The 18,458-nt window shown below is 43.4% G+C and overlaps 1 protein-coding gene across 5 annotated transcripts in view; it reads right to left on the bottom strand.

Annotated features, from left to right (window-relative positions):
* LOC127621744 (collagen alpha-1(XII) chain-like) overlaps window positions 1–18,458 on the bottom strand; it is a 122,658-nt gene that overhangs the window by 69,623 nt on the left and 34,577 nt on the right. For all 5 annotated transcript variants that reach the window (XM_052095459.1, XM_052095455.1, XM_052095457.1 and 2 more), the window contains 9 exons: window positions 17,775–17,939; window positions 17,382–17,528; window positions 16,029–16,171; window positions 14,404–14,533; window positions 7,072–7,217; window positions 5,167–5,296; window positions 3,182–3,318; window positions 1,317–1,446; window positions 314–453 (listed from right to left, as the gene is read on the bottom strand). In XM_052095459.1, coding sequence (XP_051951419.1) covers window positions 314–453; window positions 1,317–1,446; window positions 3,182–3,318; window positions 5,167–5,296; window positions 7,072–7,217; window positions 14,404–14,533; window positions 16,029–16,171; window positions 17,382–17,528; window positions 17,775–17,939 — 1,268 coding nt within the window. The remainder of the gene's footprint in view (window positions 1–313; window positions 454–1,316; window positions 1,447–3,181; window positions 3,319–5,166; window positions 5,297–7,071; window positions 7,218–14,403; window positions 14,534–16,028; window positions 16,172–17,381; window positions 17,529–17,774; window positions 17,940–18,458) is intronic.

The following is an 18,458-nucleotide window of genomic DNA, read 5'->3' as shown; positions in this document are numbered from 1 at the left end:
CTTTACTGACACTTTTGTCGAATTGGATAACAATGTCTTATAAAAACTTTATAAAGGACAAAAGTGTTTGGTGTGGTGGAAATGACGGTGTAAGTGAAGTGTTTATTTCACTCTTTGTTTAGATGATCAAAGTTTAAAACAAGTAATAATTTCTATATTTATAATTAATATTCATAATGTTGGTGAAATGACTGGCAGAACATAATACTTGAAACAGCAAAGTCTTGAGTACAATGCAAAAAAAAGCACCAGGCCTAAGGATAAATGTAAATGTAAAAACGCTAGTTGATAGAAACAAGTCCGGTTAACGTACATTTTTGAAGTTGTTCTCTCCCTTCTTGGTCCAACCGATGCGATACAGCGCAACATCTGGTGCTCCGTGCTCCCACGTGACTCTAAATGACGTCTGGGTCACCTCAGAAAACCTCAAGTTCTTGGGCGCAGGAACAACATCTGAACATCAACAGGGAAATGATGTGACAAAATAGACAGCGGAGAAGCAAACCTGTGAACCATGTGAACTTCAGAGGGCGACCAGCCCATGCAGCTATTTGACAAGTCACATTGTTAACTTTGTACGTGCAAATGTGTTTTTAAGTAAAAGTGGTTTCACCCCATGCTAATATAAGAAAAGTATCGTTTGGCGCCAAACTAACTTCAATGGAGAATTGGCTAGATCACAGGAATAGTTCACCCAAATGTAAAATTCTGTCATTATTTGATCACCCTAACGTAGCTTGAAACCAAAACGAATTGTATTTATAATATAGCATGGTAAAAGTAATCGATACGACTCATGCACTATATTCCAAGTCTTCTGAACTGATACGATCACTTTGTGCGATGAACATATGAAATTGAAGCCATTTACACTCAAATAAAACCAAATATTTAAAAAAGTTGATAACATCAAACCACATTTGTTCTCATCACCAAATGTCATGACGTTATGTCACAAAAAGCCATTTCAGTGTTTGATGTTATCAACGTAGACACTGTTTTTTTACTTAAGCCTTTTCCTTTATTAACACGATTTGATTTGAGTGTGAATAAGGACTTAAAAGTACAATCACAAAGTGATCGTATGGCTTCAGAAGACTTGGAATATAGTGCACGAGTCGTGTCGATTACTTATACGGTGGTTTAATGGTGTTTTGCTGTCCTTTATCGAGCTTGACCAACCAGAGTCACTATTAACCTGCATTATGGCGAATAAATGCCTGTGAAGACTTTTAAAGATTCACCTTTTCTATTCCACGGAAGAAAGTATGTCATATCTGTTTGGATTGACATCTATTCCTTTAAGATAAGCTCACCGGTTATTGCTGTGCCATCCACTGGAGTTCCTGAACCCTCGTCGTAGACGGGAGTGACGTCAAGACTGTACTCCGTCTGTGAGCGGAGGTTGGTCAGAACCAGGGTGGTGATGTCACCGTTGACCTCCTTCTGTAAATCAAGCAACAACCTGAACATTAACACGACACACATGACAGGGGAAAATAAATAACATGTGCATATGATTCACCCAATGGCTGAGAAATTACTAAAATCTTCAATTGATGCATGGATCGACGTGTTGGTATCAAGGGATGTGCAATTTTTGGCATTTTAACGGTTGGCCTTTAATGGCATTTTAAAGATGGGACACGTGAAATGGAGCGAGTTCCGTCTGTGCTATTTTTTAATTGTTATTCGGTTTACATATGAACATGATGGACATCTTGTGCCGTTCATGAGGAGCTGCTGTGCCAACTTTAACCAACTGGCACCACTCTTTATGCCACTGAAAGATTTGAAGCTGTTCGAAATATCAAGCAATGGTTTCAAATAAAACTTAAATAATAAAATAATAATATTAAAAAAATACAATCATAAATGATTATAATAATAATTAATAAATAATTATTTATAATTAAATAATTATTTAAATAATTAAAAATAAAAATGTTTTTATGATCAATCATTGCTGTCATTTCTGAGTCCTCAAAAATGATTTATTATTTATAATAATGTATAATTAAAAATCTAAACATAATTGAATTATAATTATACATATTTATAAATTATTAGAATAATAATTAAATAATTATTATTTAATTTGAATTTAAAAAATAACTATTTTCATGGCTGTCATTTCCAAGTATTCAAAAATGATTTATTAAGATGTATTAAACAAATAATTATTATAAATAATTATAATTAAATAATGTTTATAAGGATACCAATAATTACATATTAATTTATACATAATTATTTATCATTAAATAATTAATTAATTAATTTAAAAAATATATATTTCTCATATATAACTGGGATGCGCATTTAGTTGGTACAACAGATTGCCTGGTATTTTAATCTGGGTTTTTTAAAACAAAGTCGACAACAATCAACCGGGATAAGTTCTTCTGATATGGATCCAGAATACAGTGGGAGATCCAGAATTCAGATTAGTGAATCAGGCCATCTTAACCCTGTTCCAGAGCATGTCCAAAAACAGATAAACAACATTCTGCATCCTATCAACATGCAAGTTGCTTTCAGACATTCATAAATAATTGCACTGGTTCTGGTCAGTAGATCTTTAAAGATAAAAGAGTCAATCTGGAAAAGCTGCAGCTCTCTGGAAAAACCCATAAAGGCATCACAGCAGAGAGACAGGAAAACACGGGGGGGATTCCCAAAGGCATCCTCCACGGAACCCCTGGATTTGAATTTGGCATTTGGCCAGGATCTGTTCAAACGACCTCACAATGGGGTGATTTTGGGGTCTTTTGTAATGCAGGAGGTCACAGCTAATGAACTCTTTCAAAGCCAAACCCTCAGAACAATGCATGGCCATGTCTTTCCACACTGGTCTACCACTTAAGTCCTCTTCTAACTCACATTCCCTACATAGCTCAGGGCCTCTGTCCAAACTTGAGACTATTTATCATGGAAAAATGTCAAACTCACAGCTGAAGTGCAATTCAAAGTTTATTAGGGGTGTTTTTATGAAGGCAAACATCATCAGGAGGTCTACTGTTGCTTATACTTAAGGTTAGGGATTTGAACAAAGCCTAACCTTAAGTATTAAACTTTGGCGTGCAATTCACTGTTTGGCAGATTTTGATGATGAAATCTTAATGAGTCTCTGATCTTGATGATCTTCTCTGTGAGTTACACTCAGTGTAATGTTTATTACCTCTTTCTGTTCTCCGTCCTCTCGCCTATATTTGATGATGTACTTCCTGACATTTCCAGGAGCTGCATCCCAAGTGAGACGCATGGAGCTATGAGTGACTTCATTGATCCTCAACTCACCAGCTGTAGGCAGAGGCACTGAAAGATAGATAGAGATATGCCAAAAAATGCATATACAAAGAAATAGTGTTTAAAGAAATAATTCCCCAAAAATGAAAATTTGGTCATAATTTAGTGCTAAAAAGATGTTCTCGCCTGAACATGTGTTACTGTGAACAAGCTTTCTCATGCTCTCAAAAATGACTTATATCTAGGGTTGTTTCTCACCAAGATCTATCGTATGCCTCCAGAGGACTTGGAACATGAAACAAATTGCATGGGCAAATTTTATGATTCGTTTTGGCTTGTTTTATAAACTTTAAAGTGAGGCCATTGTATTGAAAAGGAAGACCGTGATAGCTCTTTTTGAAAGAAAGTCATACAGGTTTGGAACAACATGAGGGTGACTAAATTATGACATCATTTAAATTTTTGGGTGAACTGTAGTTGACCCAAAAATGAATATTCGCTTATAATTTACTCACACTCATGCCATCTGAGATATGTATGACTTTCTCTCTTCTGCAAAGCACTTTTGAAGATTTTTAGAAAAATATCCATGCTCAGCAGGTCCTTAGAATGGGAGAGGATGGTGATAGATATGTTTAGGTCCAAACAGCATAGATAGGATGGATTTCTTTAATCTCCAGCGGTGACAATGATGTTCTTTTTCGCACACAAAGTGATCGATTTGCATTAGAAGACATCAATTTCACCGTTGGAGATAGGATGGATTACTCTAAAGCTGACTAGCTATGCTTTTTGGACCTACAAATATCGAATCACCATCCTCACCCATTCTAAGGACCTGCTGAACATATATATTTTTCTAAAAATCTTCAAAAGTGTTCTGCAGAAGAAAGAAAGTCATACACGTCTCAGATGGCATGAGGGTGAGTAAATTATCCGAGAATTGTCATTTTTGGGTGAACTACCCCTTTAACTGTCATGAAAATGATGTCACAGTTTAATTTTCATTATGCAAAATAACATTTGGGGTTAAATGTAACCAGTACATTATTTTTGTTATTATTATTATTATTATTATTTCATAAACTGTACCTTAAAACATGTTAGACTTAAAGGAATAGTTCACCCATAAATGATCCTTCTCTCATCGTTTACCCACAATTATGCCACCTCAAACTTTCTTCTGAGGAACACATCATATAAATATTTTGTTTATTTTACTGTGTTTACAGCCATGCAATGCAAGTCGATGGGGTCCAAAACTTTCAAGCTCTTATAAGGACATAAAGGCATCATAAAGGTAATCCATACCACTCGAGTTGTTTAATCCATGTCTTCTGAAGCAATTCGATCAGTTTTAGATGAGAAATAGACCAAAATAGAACTTATTTTTCTCGGTAAATCATGACATCTGTAATGTCCCGTGATGCACTCATGATTTGAAGCTCGATTACACGTCCTCGTGCTTGAGACAGTAGATGTCAAGATTTATATTTTGGTCTGTTTCTCACCCAAAGTGATCATTTCACTTCAGAAGACACAGTTGAAACCACCCAAGTCGTAAGGATCACCTTTATGTCCTTTTTAAAGCTTGAAAGTTTTGGACCCCATTGACTTGCATTGTGTGGATATGCATTGTGCTCACTACATGTATGGTTTCTGAAACCTATCCAAGTTTGATCAAAATGTGTTTTGCCACTCCTAATAAATCTATTATGATGGCAAACTCTCTATATAATATTCAATAATATCTATATTATTTTTACAGTAATTCTATTTTAGACATAGTATAATTATATTTAAATAATAATTCATTATTTTCATAATATTTCATTTTTATTATATAATATCTATATCATATTTAATATATGATATAGACATATAATACATATTGACGTAAACAGACTGCAGACATACAAGTGACTCCTCTGTCGATGAGCGGTTCACTGGGCATATCACTGTGCAGGGCGTACAGGGAGATGGAGTACGCTGTGTTTGGAAGCAGCTGCAATAGCTGGACGTCATTCACATCTGCACCAACTCGCATCTGCGGGAGGGAGGGATGTTAAGAGAACGGGCATCAGCGAAGAAACAGCCCAGCGAGACAGGACTTGTTATGAGGAACACCTGGCATAAACATACTCCCGGTTGTTAAGGTACAGTATGTCTCCTCTAGATAGACTGACAGACTTGGTCAAGCCCTCCTGGATCTCCTGGGATGATGGTTCGAACTTTTCCAGACTTTTCTTTTTTTTATATGGAGCATCTGTTCATACTACTAAATTGTTGCAAACTAGTGGAAATAGATTATCTTATTTTTGTGCCAAAAGCTCTAGCGCCCCCTTTTCCCTCAAATGTAACTACTAAAATTACTTAGGAAAAATAAAAATAGTCACAAATGAGACAATTCATGTTATACGGTAAAAGGGTAATATTAAAGGGATAGTTCTCCCAAAATGAACATTCTCTCATCATTTACTCATCCCATCCCAGATGTATATGACTTTCTTTCTTCACCAGAACACATTTGAAAATATCATAGCTCTGTAGGTCCTTAAAATGCAAGTGGATGGTGATAGGACTTTTGAATCGCCAAAAAGAACAGACAATCAGCATAAACGTCATTCAGACGACTCCACTGGTTAAATTAATGTCTTCTAAAGTGAAACGATCACTTTTGCTGCAAAAAAAGTTTTAACTATAAATCATCACTTCCGGTCAGCAGCAGTACGCGCATTCACAAGAGGGCAGAGTTCATGTGGTCTCATATGACGTTTTGCGTTGGCATGTAATGTAATCTCATGTTTTCACTCGGTTGAGAAATCTGTACCAGTTCATCCAACTCAGTTGTAAAAAGCGCTGCTCTTCCGGGTGTGTCGCATGCGATAATGCTGCTGACTGCAAGCAATGATTTATATTTAAAACGTACTTAAATGCCGATCTTTTTTGCAGCAAAAGTGGCCATTTCACTTTAGAAGACATTCATTTAACCAGTGGAGTCGCATGAATGACGTTTATGCTCACTATCTGTTCTATTTGAGCTTCAAAGTTCAAATCACCATCCACTTGCATTTTAAGGACCAACACGGCTATGATATTTTTCTTCAAATTTGATCTGATGAAGAAAGAAAGTCATCCACACCTAAGATGGCTTAAGGGTGAGTAAATAATGAGAGAATTTTCTTTTTAGGGTGAACTAACCCTTTAATTCGGATAGCATAACGCTATATATTAATGTTAAGTTCATACAGGGTTGCAGGCTATGGTATTTTGGTAAATCTGAGCACAGTTTGAGATATTGTGAAACTCTAGAGGAGACACATGTGAGATTACTGAGAGTCTTTATCTCTATGGAAAAAATAAGTAGATGCAAAAGTCTCGAATCAGTTGTGATAATTAAGTCAACATGAAAATACAATTGACCCTTTTTACTTTTAAATGAACATTTCCGGTCTTATTATGCACAATTAATCGGTGCATGATGCTCCAAAGGGGGGAAAAATTATTGTAGAGGTCAAAATCTTTCATGTAAATAATTTATGCTGTTTCACATGGGAATAAGTCACATAATGGAATTAAATATGGTTGCAAACATTGTTTCATGTTGACTTTAATGAGCTCTTATTTGTGATTTGTCTATCCTGCTATGTGTCTGCCTGAACAACGCGATAAAAGAGCTGCTTCTTGGTTTGGGCCACTGCTTTCACCACTGCTGGCAGAAGTTGGTATATGCTAGCTTGAGGTGTTATAAAGCACAGGTGGAAATTTTAAGAAATAATTTGTAGGGTTGTTCTGGAAGTCATCAGTCTGACAAGTGCTCACCTCCATATTTCCAGAGGGCACGCTGGCATTGATGGAGCTGTAGATCAGCAAATACCCACTGGCCCCGCCCACAAGCTCCCACCTGACCCGCATAGACATCAGGGCCTCGTCATACACTGTCATGCTTGTCACGGCAGGTAGGGGCACTGTGGAGACCAGAGAGAGGAAGAAACATTCACTATGTTCAGAATAGCACCCTACTATGCTACTCTTACTATTTCTACAGTATATACTATGCAGTACGGTGCACTGTATGCAAATATAGACTGTCATATGCATATTCATTTTAACACAAAATTGGATTTAAAATGCAAAATGGCCATTTTAATTTCCAAGATGATAACTCAACGCCACATGCTAATTAAACATGGTGTAGGGAGGTCATGTAGCATACTACTGTTTGAAACATTTTTAGTGGAATAAGTTCTCTTACGAGAGGTTCTCTCGTATTGCGTAAGCTAGCTTACGCTACGGGAAAGATTCATCTTTTCTGAGATATTGAAGCCAAAAAATTATCCTTAATTTTTGTATCCATTGTCAACGCAGTGCGGCAGCTGCAGACCTTGAGCGGGCTAGCTAGCGAGCTCATAGGTTGCTCTGTGGCAACTGCTGCAGCCTATAGACGAGCTTGGGTGAACTCGCATCCAATGAGAGCCGCCACTGCATCAAAGCTGACTAGAGTGCATAGCTAGTTGAGCTGGAACCCTGATTTTCATCTCTTCAGCGAAGCTCTTCGCGATCGCTGACCTGGAAGCCGCGTCGCCGTTCGAGGGGCATCAAGCAAGCGTGAACAGCGCTAGAAGAAGCCGGCCGTCTCAGCCACCTTCAGCCATCCTGCGAAGCTACGCCATCCGACGACGTATCCTTTTATTCAGCAAGCTAGTTCTCACGAACTATTCACAAAAGAGTACGAGCGTCTTTTTCAAGATGCCTCGCTCCACTTGCGCCTCATGTCGCGCCCTTCTCAGCACAGGAGACCGCCACATCATCTGCGCTCTCTGCCTGGGACTGGGGCACGTAGAGCTCGCCCTCACTGAGGGCGGATGCGATTTCTGCGAGGAGCTACCGATGTTGACTCTGCGGGCTCGACTCGAGCGCTCAAAGCAGAAACCGCCACGCCGCCTTACCTTCAGCCGCGCAGGAAGAAGCGCTGCTCACAAAGGCTGCCGGAAACTGTGGTTGAAGCGACTGCCTCGCCGGAGCCTCTCCCTCGAGCATCGCTTTCACCCTCCCCGCACCTCGGGACGCCGCAGTTGCCACCTAGCGGCCGCGACTGCTGCCATCTCGGATGACGAGGCAGAGGATAAGGGCCGCTGTTCCATCATGGCTTCGGACAGCGAGGAGTGGTCAGGCTCCCAAGCCTCCTCCTCGGCCCAGGAATCCAGCAGGACCCGCGCCGAGTCGAAGGGAGTTAACACGCCTCCTCACACAGGCCGTCGACCGCCTCGGGCTCGAGTGGTCACCGCCCCTGAGCAGGCACCCAACAGACTCGACGGCTGCTTTCTTCAAAGCCATCGCCGCTCTACACCCGCGGCCCGGGCCGCTCCCTTCCTGCCGGAATTACATTCAGAGCTTGCAAAGTCGTGGAACGCTCCTTTTTCAGCCAGGATCCGTTCCAACGTCTCCACCTCTCTCGCGTCGGTGGACCGGCGCCACTGAGAGAGCTACTCCTCCATCCCCCGGTTGAGGACTCGGTAGCAGCACACCTTTGTCCGCCCTCCGCGAGATGGCGTTCCAAGCCTGTGCTCCCGTCTAAGGCCTGCAGAGCGACTTCCGCCTATGTTGGCCGCGCCTATTCCGCCGCCCGGCCAAGCCGCATCTGCTCTGCACTCAATGGCCGTTTTACAGATCCTACAAGCAGACCTTCTTCGGGAGTGGGATGAGAAAGGCAGGCACCCAGAGGCTGTTACTGATCTACGGCGCGACAGACCTCGCCCTTCGCGCTACCAAAGCTGCAGCCCAAGCTCTAGGGAAGTGCATGGCCTCGCTGACTGTGACCGAGAGACACTTATGGCTAACACTAGCCGACATGGGAGAAGCAGAGCGCTCCACGTTCCTCAACGCACCGCTCTCTCCGACCGGTCTCTTCGGCTCCGCGGTGAGTGGCATTGTTGACCGCTTCTCAGAAGTCCAGAAAGCCACCCAAGCCATGAACCTCTTCCTGCCGCGTCGCGCTTAGCTCCTCTGCAGGCCGCTCACGTGATCAGCCTCCTGCACGAGCCTCTTCACAGCGCCCAGTTCAACAAACTCAGACTTCTCAGCGTCGATAGGGCGGCTGCCCTCGATCGCGCTCAGACAGCCGCCGCAGACTGCCGCCCCGCGGGCCTCGATTTAAGGTAACGCTGAAACCAGAGCAACCGAAGTCTTCCTAACTTTGTTGAACAAACGACGGCTCAGTCCCGCCGCGGCCGGACCACCGTCAAAGCTTTGCCCCCTGTCAGTCCCCTTCTCTCAGGCTACTACAGTGGTGAATTTAGCAGCCAACAAGCCAGTGACACTGCCCGCTTGCCTGCACTCAAACGCCGTTTTCACGGCGACCCAAATAAATCTTGTAAAGAGCAAACATGTCTTATGTGTAGAAAAAGTGCCCACAACCCAGTGTTCGCCCCTACACACAAGCATAACACATCCCGTGCCCCTATCAGAGCACGCTCTCATAAAGCGGTTACGAACCGCTCGAGCGTCAGAGTCAATGAAGGCAGCCTCAGACCCATATTAGATCTCAGGGTTTTGAACAAGGTGCTTGCAAAAGGACCGTTCAAAATGCTTACAATCAGGAAACTCCTCGCGCATGTGCACCAGGGGGACTGGTTTATTTCTCTCGATCTGAAAGATGCATACTTTCAGATTCAGATAAATCCCCGTCACAGGCCATTCTTGAGATTCGCCTTCGACGGCCAGGTTTATCAATACACCTTCCTTCCGTTCGGCCTGTCCTTAGCACCCCGTACTTTCACGAAGTGCATGGATGCGGCGCTCGCACCCCTGCGGAGTCAGGGTTTGAGAATTCTGAACTATTTGGACGACTGGCTGATTATGGCTCAGTCACATATGGAGCTTCTGTCTCACAGAGCAGTTCTCCTCAGCCATCTGAACAGTTTGGGTCTTGCAGTCAATTGGACCAATAGCTCACTACAGCCCAGTCAGACCATTTCCTTCCTGGGAATAGAACTAGACTCCGTGGCAATGATGGCTCGCTTATCTACACAGCGCACGACGCCGTGTTCAGCTGACTAGCCGCATCTTTTCAGATGAACAGCCTCACGCCTCTGAAGAAATTCCAGAGAGTGCTAGGTTACATGGCCTCAGCCGCAGCAGTACTTCAGCTGGGTTTACTGCACATCGCCCGCTTCAGCATTGGCTAAACACCCGCCGTCTCGCCGGGCTTGGGCCACAGGCCGCCAGCCCATCAAGGTGACTCAGACCTGTATATCAGCTCTGCAGCCCTGGACAGTGGCGGATGGTATCAGCGGGGAGTGACAATGGGAGCTGTATCTCGCCGAAAGTCATCTCGACAGACGGCGTCCAACACGGGTTGGGGCGCGGTCTGCGAGGGCTCTCCGGTTTTCGACCTATGGTCAGTTCAGGAAAAGCTCCTTCACATAAATTGTCTGGAAATGATAGCGGTCGAGTACGCGCTCGTGCGCTTTCTCCCGGTCATTCAGGGTCACCACATCCTGGTCCGTTCGGACAACAGATCTGTGGTATCCTACCTAAACCGTCAGGGCGGTGTCAGATCCAGGAACCTCTTCCATCTGACGAAACGCATACTGAGTTGGTCCCAGTGCCACCTGCGCTCGCTGAGGGCGATGCACGTGCCAGGCCACCTGAACGACGGCCCGGACAGACTGTCCAGAGACAATATTCCCCCAGGGGAATGGTCCCTGCACGCTCAAACAGTCCAGACGTTATGGCACCTATTCGGCAGAGCAGAGATAGACCTCTTTGCGTCCAAAGAGAACTCTCACTGCCCAATATTTTTCTTGAAAGCGAGGACGCGCTGGCCCAGGACTGGCCCAGACGCCCGCTTACGCCTTCCCTCCCGCCTCGCTATTGCCACAGGTAATGCAGAGGATCAGGGAAACGCGTCACTCGGTGCTCCTCATAGCCCCACGTTGGGAGAATCAGACATGGTTCCCGGGCTTACGCAGCTGTCACTGACAGCGCCGTGGCCCATCCCAGTGAGAGCAGATCTCCTCTCTCAAGCTCACGGCACAATCTGGCATCCCCACCCAGAGCGCTGGGCGCTGCATGCGTGGGTGATCAACGACTACCCGTCGCTCTGCCAGAAGGAGTAATAAACACCATCATACACGCTAGAGCCCCTTCCACGAGAAGACTCTATGCGTCAAAATGGTCTGTGTTCTCAAAATGGTGCACCGACAGAGACCTGGACCCGCGGACATGTGGGGTGTCGTCGCTGCTCGTATTTCTACAAGAGCTGCTGGATAAGGGCAGATCCCCATCCACGCTCAAAGTGTATGTGGCGGCCGTTGCGGCGTTCGCTGAACCCCTGCACGGCCAGTCATGGGGTAAAAACGAGCTGGTCATCCGCTTCCTCAGGGGAGCTAGAAGGATGAACCCCCGCGCCTCCATCGGTTCCTATCTGGGATCTTTCTATAGTTCTCGAAACTATGAAAGCCCCCTTTCGAACCACTTCAATCCGTGGATTTGAAATACCTTTCACTCAAAACCGTTTTTCTGACTGCCCTGTCATCAGTCAAACGTGTGGGAGACCTTCACGCGCTGTCTGTCAGAGCTGCGTGTCTTGAGTTTGGACCAAGTGACTCCAAGGTCATTTTAAAGCCTAGACACGGCTATGTTCCCAAGGTGATCGGTACTCCTTTCAGAGCACAGGTCATTTCCCTATCGGCGCTGCCAGCACCCGATAGCGAACGCGACGCCAATCTCCTTTGCCCGGTCAGAGCACTGAGATTGTATACTGCGCGCTCCGCTGCTTTCAGACGCTCTGAGCAGCTTTTCGTTTCGCTCGAGGGTGCACCAAAGGTCTCGCCACTCGAAACAGACACTATCTAGATGGATAGTGGACGCTATTGCTGCTGCATACGCATCAAAAGACCTGCCATGCCCGTTGGGCATTAGGGCTCACTCCACTAGAGGCATGGCATCCTCGTGGGCATGGTCCAGCGGGATTTCCATTCACGACATATGTGTGGCAGCGGGATGGACTTCCCCACCACCTTTGTCAGATTTTACAATATGGAAGTGCCCGCTCTGCAGGCAAAACTACTAGCGGTTTAATACGCTACAGCTCCCCTGGTGAGCTGCACTGATGGGACACATTCCACACAGACCGGCACCGCCGCTCTGTCGTTCCCTTCCCACTATGTGCTTATGTATTACACAATCAATGACCCGCATTCTTGCCGGCCAAATATTTTTTCCCCACTCATAAGGGCTCCCCCGGGTCCCCCCTTAATTCCCTGGGGCTCATACAGTGGATGCTTGGCGCGCACAGCGTTGACAATGGGTTCCCGTAGCGTAAGCTAGCTTACGCAATACGAGAGAACCTCTCGTAAGAGAACGTATCGGTTACCTAACGTAACCTCGGTTCTCTCTAGATGAGGGAACGAGTATTGCGTAGCTGGCCGTGCTCGCGCCACGAGCGACTTTTCGCTTCAGTCAATGAAAACCAGGGTTCCAGCCTCACGAACTACGCTTATATGCACTCTAGTCACGCCCATTTTGGCGGGCTTTGATGCAGTGAGCGCCGGACGCCTCTCATTGGATGCGAGTTCGCCCAAGCTCGTCTATAGGCTGCAGCAGTTGCCACAGAGCAACCTATGAGCTCGCTAACTAGCCCGGCTCAAGGCCTGCAGCTGCCGCGACTGCGCTGACAATGGATACAAAAATTAAGGATCATTTTTTGGCTTCAATATCTCAGAAAAGATGAATCTTTCCCGTAGCGTAAGCTAGCTTACACAATACTCGTTCCCTCATCTAGAGAGAACCGAGGTTACGTTAGGTAACCGATACGTTTTACTTTATTTAAAAGTAGGCTGTATAGAGTAGATACTGCAGAGTATTCAGTATGCAGAAATGTAATAGAGGATAGCCTTTGATCTTTAATATCAGCAGTGTGGTACACTGAAGATTTTAGCACATTCAAAACAGTCACAATTAGAATGAAAAAGAAACCGTTGAGAGTTCTCGTGAATGGATGTGCGGTGGTAACACAGGAACATAAAATGGCCATAAAGCGAAAGCCACAATGACCACGGAAGATTACTGCTTTCAAGTGACTCTTGACAAAACTTTAAGCCTCTCTTTATAATGGCACGATCTTGTAATGTAGATCATAAACACTATAGCGAGAAACATAAAAAAGATTGAGAATGGCCCATTAAAAAGTTCTGTTTACTTTAAATCAGCAAAAAATGATTCAAGTTGTCTTTGTCGATCCTCAATCAGACCACATCCCATATGTTTACAGCTGTTATGTATTTGGGCTTTGGAAACCAGTGTTACATTTTTATGCTTTAGAAGCTGCACTAATTCTTTTTATTTAGGCTTTTTAGAGGTTTTATATTGGCTCCGTTTCAAATGCTAGTGAGTTACCTAGCTAGACAGCATTTTTAGGCCCAAAACATACTACTTGGCCAACGCATTAGAAGCCTACTGCCCATTGTACGTACTTAGCACACAGTTTTACCAACTATAGTGCCCCTTGTGGCAAAGCTGAGAATGCTTTTTGACTTATTTCGGAATGAAACAATTTGTGAAATTGAGATAACTAGAAGTATTTGTGCTCACATACACTTGAAGTCGGTGTTTCATCAGTTGTCTGGGTTAGTGAAGTTAGCCTTAACTGACTTGATGCCAACATAGAGGGTTTCAAAACAGTCCCTTAAGGGGGTGTTCACACCGGGCGGGTTTTTCCGTCCATCTGCATTGTTTGCTGTTTTTCCATGTAAGCATGCGCTAGGCTAGACAGACATCTTTGACCATTGTGCCACATCTTGCTGTTTTTAAAGTGTCTTGTGCTGGAACGCAACATTTTAAGATGCTGTGTCAAGTTAAAAGAACTTTAACTGTTAAAAACACGTCTCCAGACACCTGCATTCTGTTCTTTTCGTGGTATTGTGTCTAGCGTTTAAAGCGTGGCCTTTTCCTACATTATTTAGACAGCAAAAATTAGGTAGCTCTGAAGAATTTGGAACAGAGCTACAGTATAGAGAATTTAAAAATGGAAGATGAAGACATTTAGTGAGTTTTATTGGCAGATGAGATTAACTTTATTGGCAGATAAGATGAACAGTAGGAGAACTAGTAAGATAAACAGAAGCTGAGGTAAAGATCTGCTGAACTTACATGTGGTTTCAGTTCCTTTCAATGGCTCACTGCTCTGCTCACCGATCACAGCAAAAACATGGACAATGTACTCGGTCATGGGGGTCAAGTTGAGCAGGACAACTGTGTTTTCTTCGCCATCAACAAGCAGCTGTAAACATAATCAGGAGAGATGGTTACACATGGTCAGTGAGAGAAACTGTGAGGCATGTGGTGATGTGAAAATATTTCTCTGAAGTTGCGGTTCAAAGAGGTTGGGAATCCAGCGTGGGTGCTGGCAGGATTGTTTAGTAAGATTTATGGAACATTCCATCGAGTTTATTTCACAAAACTGATCCTTAATATGCTTAACGCACATAGAACTTTCCATATACACTCAGTCTATACAGTACATTAAAATACGAGACACTGCAGAACTTTAAATGCATATTACGTAAAAGCTGTTCTGTTTAATTTAACCTCCTGAGACCCCACATCCATATGCGTGAAAATTACATTTTGGCTTAGATATAGGCTATGCGTAATTTCATTTCATTTAAACCTACTGATCTCAGTTCAGGAGACTCTAGGATGTCATTAAAAGGTTCAACTTTCGATGCACCGAGTCATGTGACAAAACGACATGGCGCCGATCTCAGCTGAGTTTGTCTTTGCTAGAAACGGCAACAAAATTACATCTGGTAAGATGTGCAATATTATTCTTTTTTTTACCCCTTTTCTCCCAATTTGGAATGCCCAATTCCCACTACTTAGTAGGTCCTTGTGGTGGCGCGGTTACTCAATTCAATCCAGGTGGTGGAGGACAAGTGTCTGTTGTCTCCGCTTCTGAGACCGTCAATCCGTGAATTTTTTCACGTGGCTCCCTGTGCATGACACCGTGGAGACTCACAGCATGTGGAGACTCGCTACTCTCCGCTACTCTACTCTACTGATCCACTCACAACTTACCACGTGCCCCATTTAGAGCGAGAACCACTAATCGTGACCATGAAGAGGTTACCCCATGTGACTCTATCCTCCCTAGCAACTGGGCCAATTTGGTTGCTTAGGAGACCTGGCTGGAGTCACTCAGCACACCCTGGATTCAAACTCGCGACTCCAGGGGGTGGTAGTCAGCGTCAATACTCGCTGAGCAACCCAGGCCACCCAGTAAGAAACCTCATTATGTTTTTACATTAAAACCTGTTTTTGTCAAGAGGGTAGAGTCTCTAGTTTCATCGCATTCGCCATTTTAAAAATGTCATCGATTTATTGCAAAACGGCACGCTGTTAAACACAATGACCAAGTACATGGACTATAGGCTAATTTCCTTAAAGTATCCTATATACAGTAAGGTGCATTTCAAACTGTTCTGAGACCAGTGCAGACAGACAACACACTGGAGGTTAAGCCATTCCCTAACTAGGAAGCAAGGGAGCCTACCTAGACAGCATTTTAAGATATTTAACTTATATTATTTGTGAGTTACTACCAATAAAGGGCTTTTCAAATCAGTCACTTATGAGGTTCCACGATGGTTAGGATACTGCCTTTGAAGGTGACTCCCTATGTAGGCAGACACAGAATCTACAAATGCAGTATGAATTTGTCCATTCTTTTGAATAAGAGTTGGAGTTGTAGATTAGGCTCCATTTCTATTTCTCACCACTTCAGGGGTTCCTCCAGTGGCCGGTACGTATTCGATACGGAACTTCTCCACTGGCTCATCAGGTGGCATCCATGTAGCACGGAATGAGTAGTGTGTCACCTCTGAAGTCACTAGGTCAGTGGGTGTCCCTGGGCCGCCTCCTTGATCACGAAAAGCAATGGAAAAATGTGAGTCGTGGAGTCCAACAGCTCCCAAATCAGGTTACACTGAGTGTGCAAATCTACCTCACGCATATTAGCTTCTTGCAAAATGTTAAGTGGGTTATATCAACACTTTCAGGGTTCGGTAAATCACTGTTATTCCCAGAGGAAAAATCTGAGCTCTGGCACTCCTATCCTGTCAGCGAGATTATTAGTATAGAAAAAAGATCTGGCAAAATGAGAATGCAATATCATCAATGGTTGGCAAGATTTCAAGCTGTTTAGCTGAGCCAAAAGCATTGAGCTTCAGGAGTTCTTGGTTTCTTTATTCTAGTCTGTATCTATTAGTGTTCTGTAGGAGTGAATCTAGATTTGCATTCTAGGACTGAAACTCTACGCATATAATCTACACAAGCTTGATTTCATGAGGTGTTGTGTGCTGAATTGCATCAATGCTCAACACAAAAATGTGTCATTCTGAGCAAGATCTCATTTCCATGACCTTTCCAGTCATTTGTGATTACTAGACAAGTATTTTAAACATCATTTGGATTCAGTCTCTGCGATGGACTGGCGACCTGTCCAGGGTGTCCCCCACCTTTCGCCCAATGTTAGCTGGGATAGGCTCCAGCCCCCCGCGACCCTGTACACAGGATAAGCGGTTGACGATGGATGGATGGATGGATGGATGGATTCAGTCTGATTCACTAATGAATCATTCAGACTGATTCATGACCCAGTCCGATTGAGTCATGGAGAAAAGCAACACAATATAACAGTTTGTGATCAAGCCAAACATATGAGCAATATCCAGACAACTAAATATTGTATTCCGGTTCGATCCCCACAGCCACCACCATTGTGTTCTTGAGCAAGGCACTGAACTCCAGGTTGCTTCAGGGGGATTGTCCCTGTAATAAGGGTACTGTAAATCGCTTTGGATAAAAGCATCTGCCAAATGCATAAATGTAAATGTAGCTACATATACAGATAATGGCTTCGCTGCACACCCCTACTACAGAAATATCCAAGACTTATTAGATTTAATTTCCATGAACTTTTTAGACTTCCAATGGACAAGCATTTTAAGTCTGCGCTTGCATACCTGCATAGAGTTTCTGGCCTAAACCGTCAAATTGTGTTAGCCTGGCCAGTAATACATCTCTTTCAAACCCCTTCCGAGTTTAATATAGACTCAACCGCGACTCACCTGGGCCTTTAACGCTATTGCAGAGGTTGTTGGTGAGGTCATCCACAATATCCAACAGAAAAGAGAAGTCGTTGACGTTGTACATGTGGATCTCATCAGGGTCGGTGGCAATGGATCGCAACTCATTTTCATCTGCATTCTTTACACCTAGGAGCCAAAAAGAGACCATGGACAGATCTCAAACTTCAACTGGGTCAACCAGATACAGATTGGGCTACAATATAGCCAAATTAAATTTTCTGAGATGCTTTGGAACTCTAGGTTGAGTATCTCTTTCTGTTATGCAAACTTAAATTTTAGCAGGGTGGTTAAAATTGTGAGTTTTAGTATGCTTTGTGTAATGGCCAACAAGTTTAATAAGAAAATGACTGCATATTCAGGAGAAGAACTTACCAATTGCATAAAGTTCAATGCCTGAGTCACGCAGTTTCTGAGAATTTAATACAATCTCATCCTGAGATTTGCCGTCTGTAACAAGGACACCAATCTTACGAGAATCGGGTCTTAAACCCACATTTGGTTTGAAGTTGTTCTGGAGGATGTAGTTCAAGGCCATACCTTTGGAAAGACATAAGATGCAAGTTGGTTTCATCATAGAGAGCGTCTATGTGCATTATACCTTCATTAGCTTTAATGCAATGTAACAGGCTTGTTGTTTATTCCCCTATAAGTGATATTATAAAATAAAAAGGTGTAAATACTGACCATTGTTTAATTTTGCTTCAATTTGGCTGTATGCTACAGTATGTACGAGACAGTTGCTGAGTCAACTGTAAGCAAACCATTTGTAAGTTGAGTAAACATGGTGGCACTTTCAAAACATTTCCCTGTTTGTTCGAGCAGTCCAACATGTTAACTTCTGGCTTAACCAATGATTTTTCTTTGAAAAATGGAAGACAGGGAAAATTGTCTGGGAAACCTGGTTAGTAATTGCATTTTTGCAATTCTGTTTGGTGCCAGTAGAGGTGCATAATATCCACAATTCACTTATAAATGCAGTTTTCAGGAGGTTAAATTAACAATTTTAGGATTTGTGCAACTACAAGATATGACTGCCGTTCTTATTGAAATAATAAG

This window comes from Xyrauchen texanus, chromosome 28, assembly GCF_025860055.1.
Source record: "Xyrauchen texanus isolate HMW12.3.18 chromosome 28, RBS_HiC_50CHRs, whole genome shotgun sequence".
NCBI lineage: Eukaryota > Metazoa > Chordata > Actinopteri > Cypriniformes > Catostomidae > Xyrauchen > Xyrauchen texanus.
Note: the sequence above shows the minus strand (reverse complement) of the source record. Positions and strands in the feature narration are given on the sequence as shown.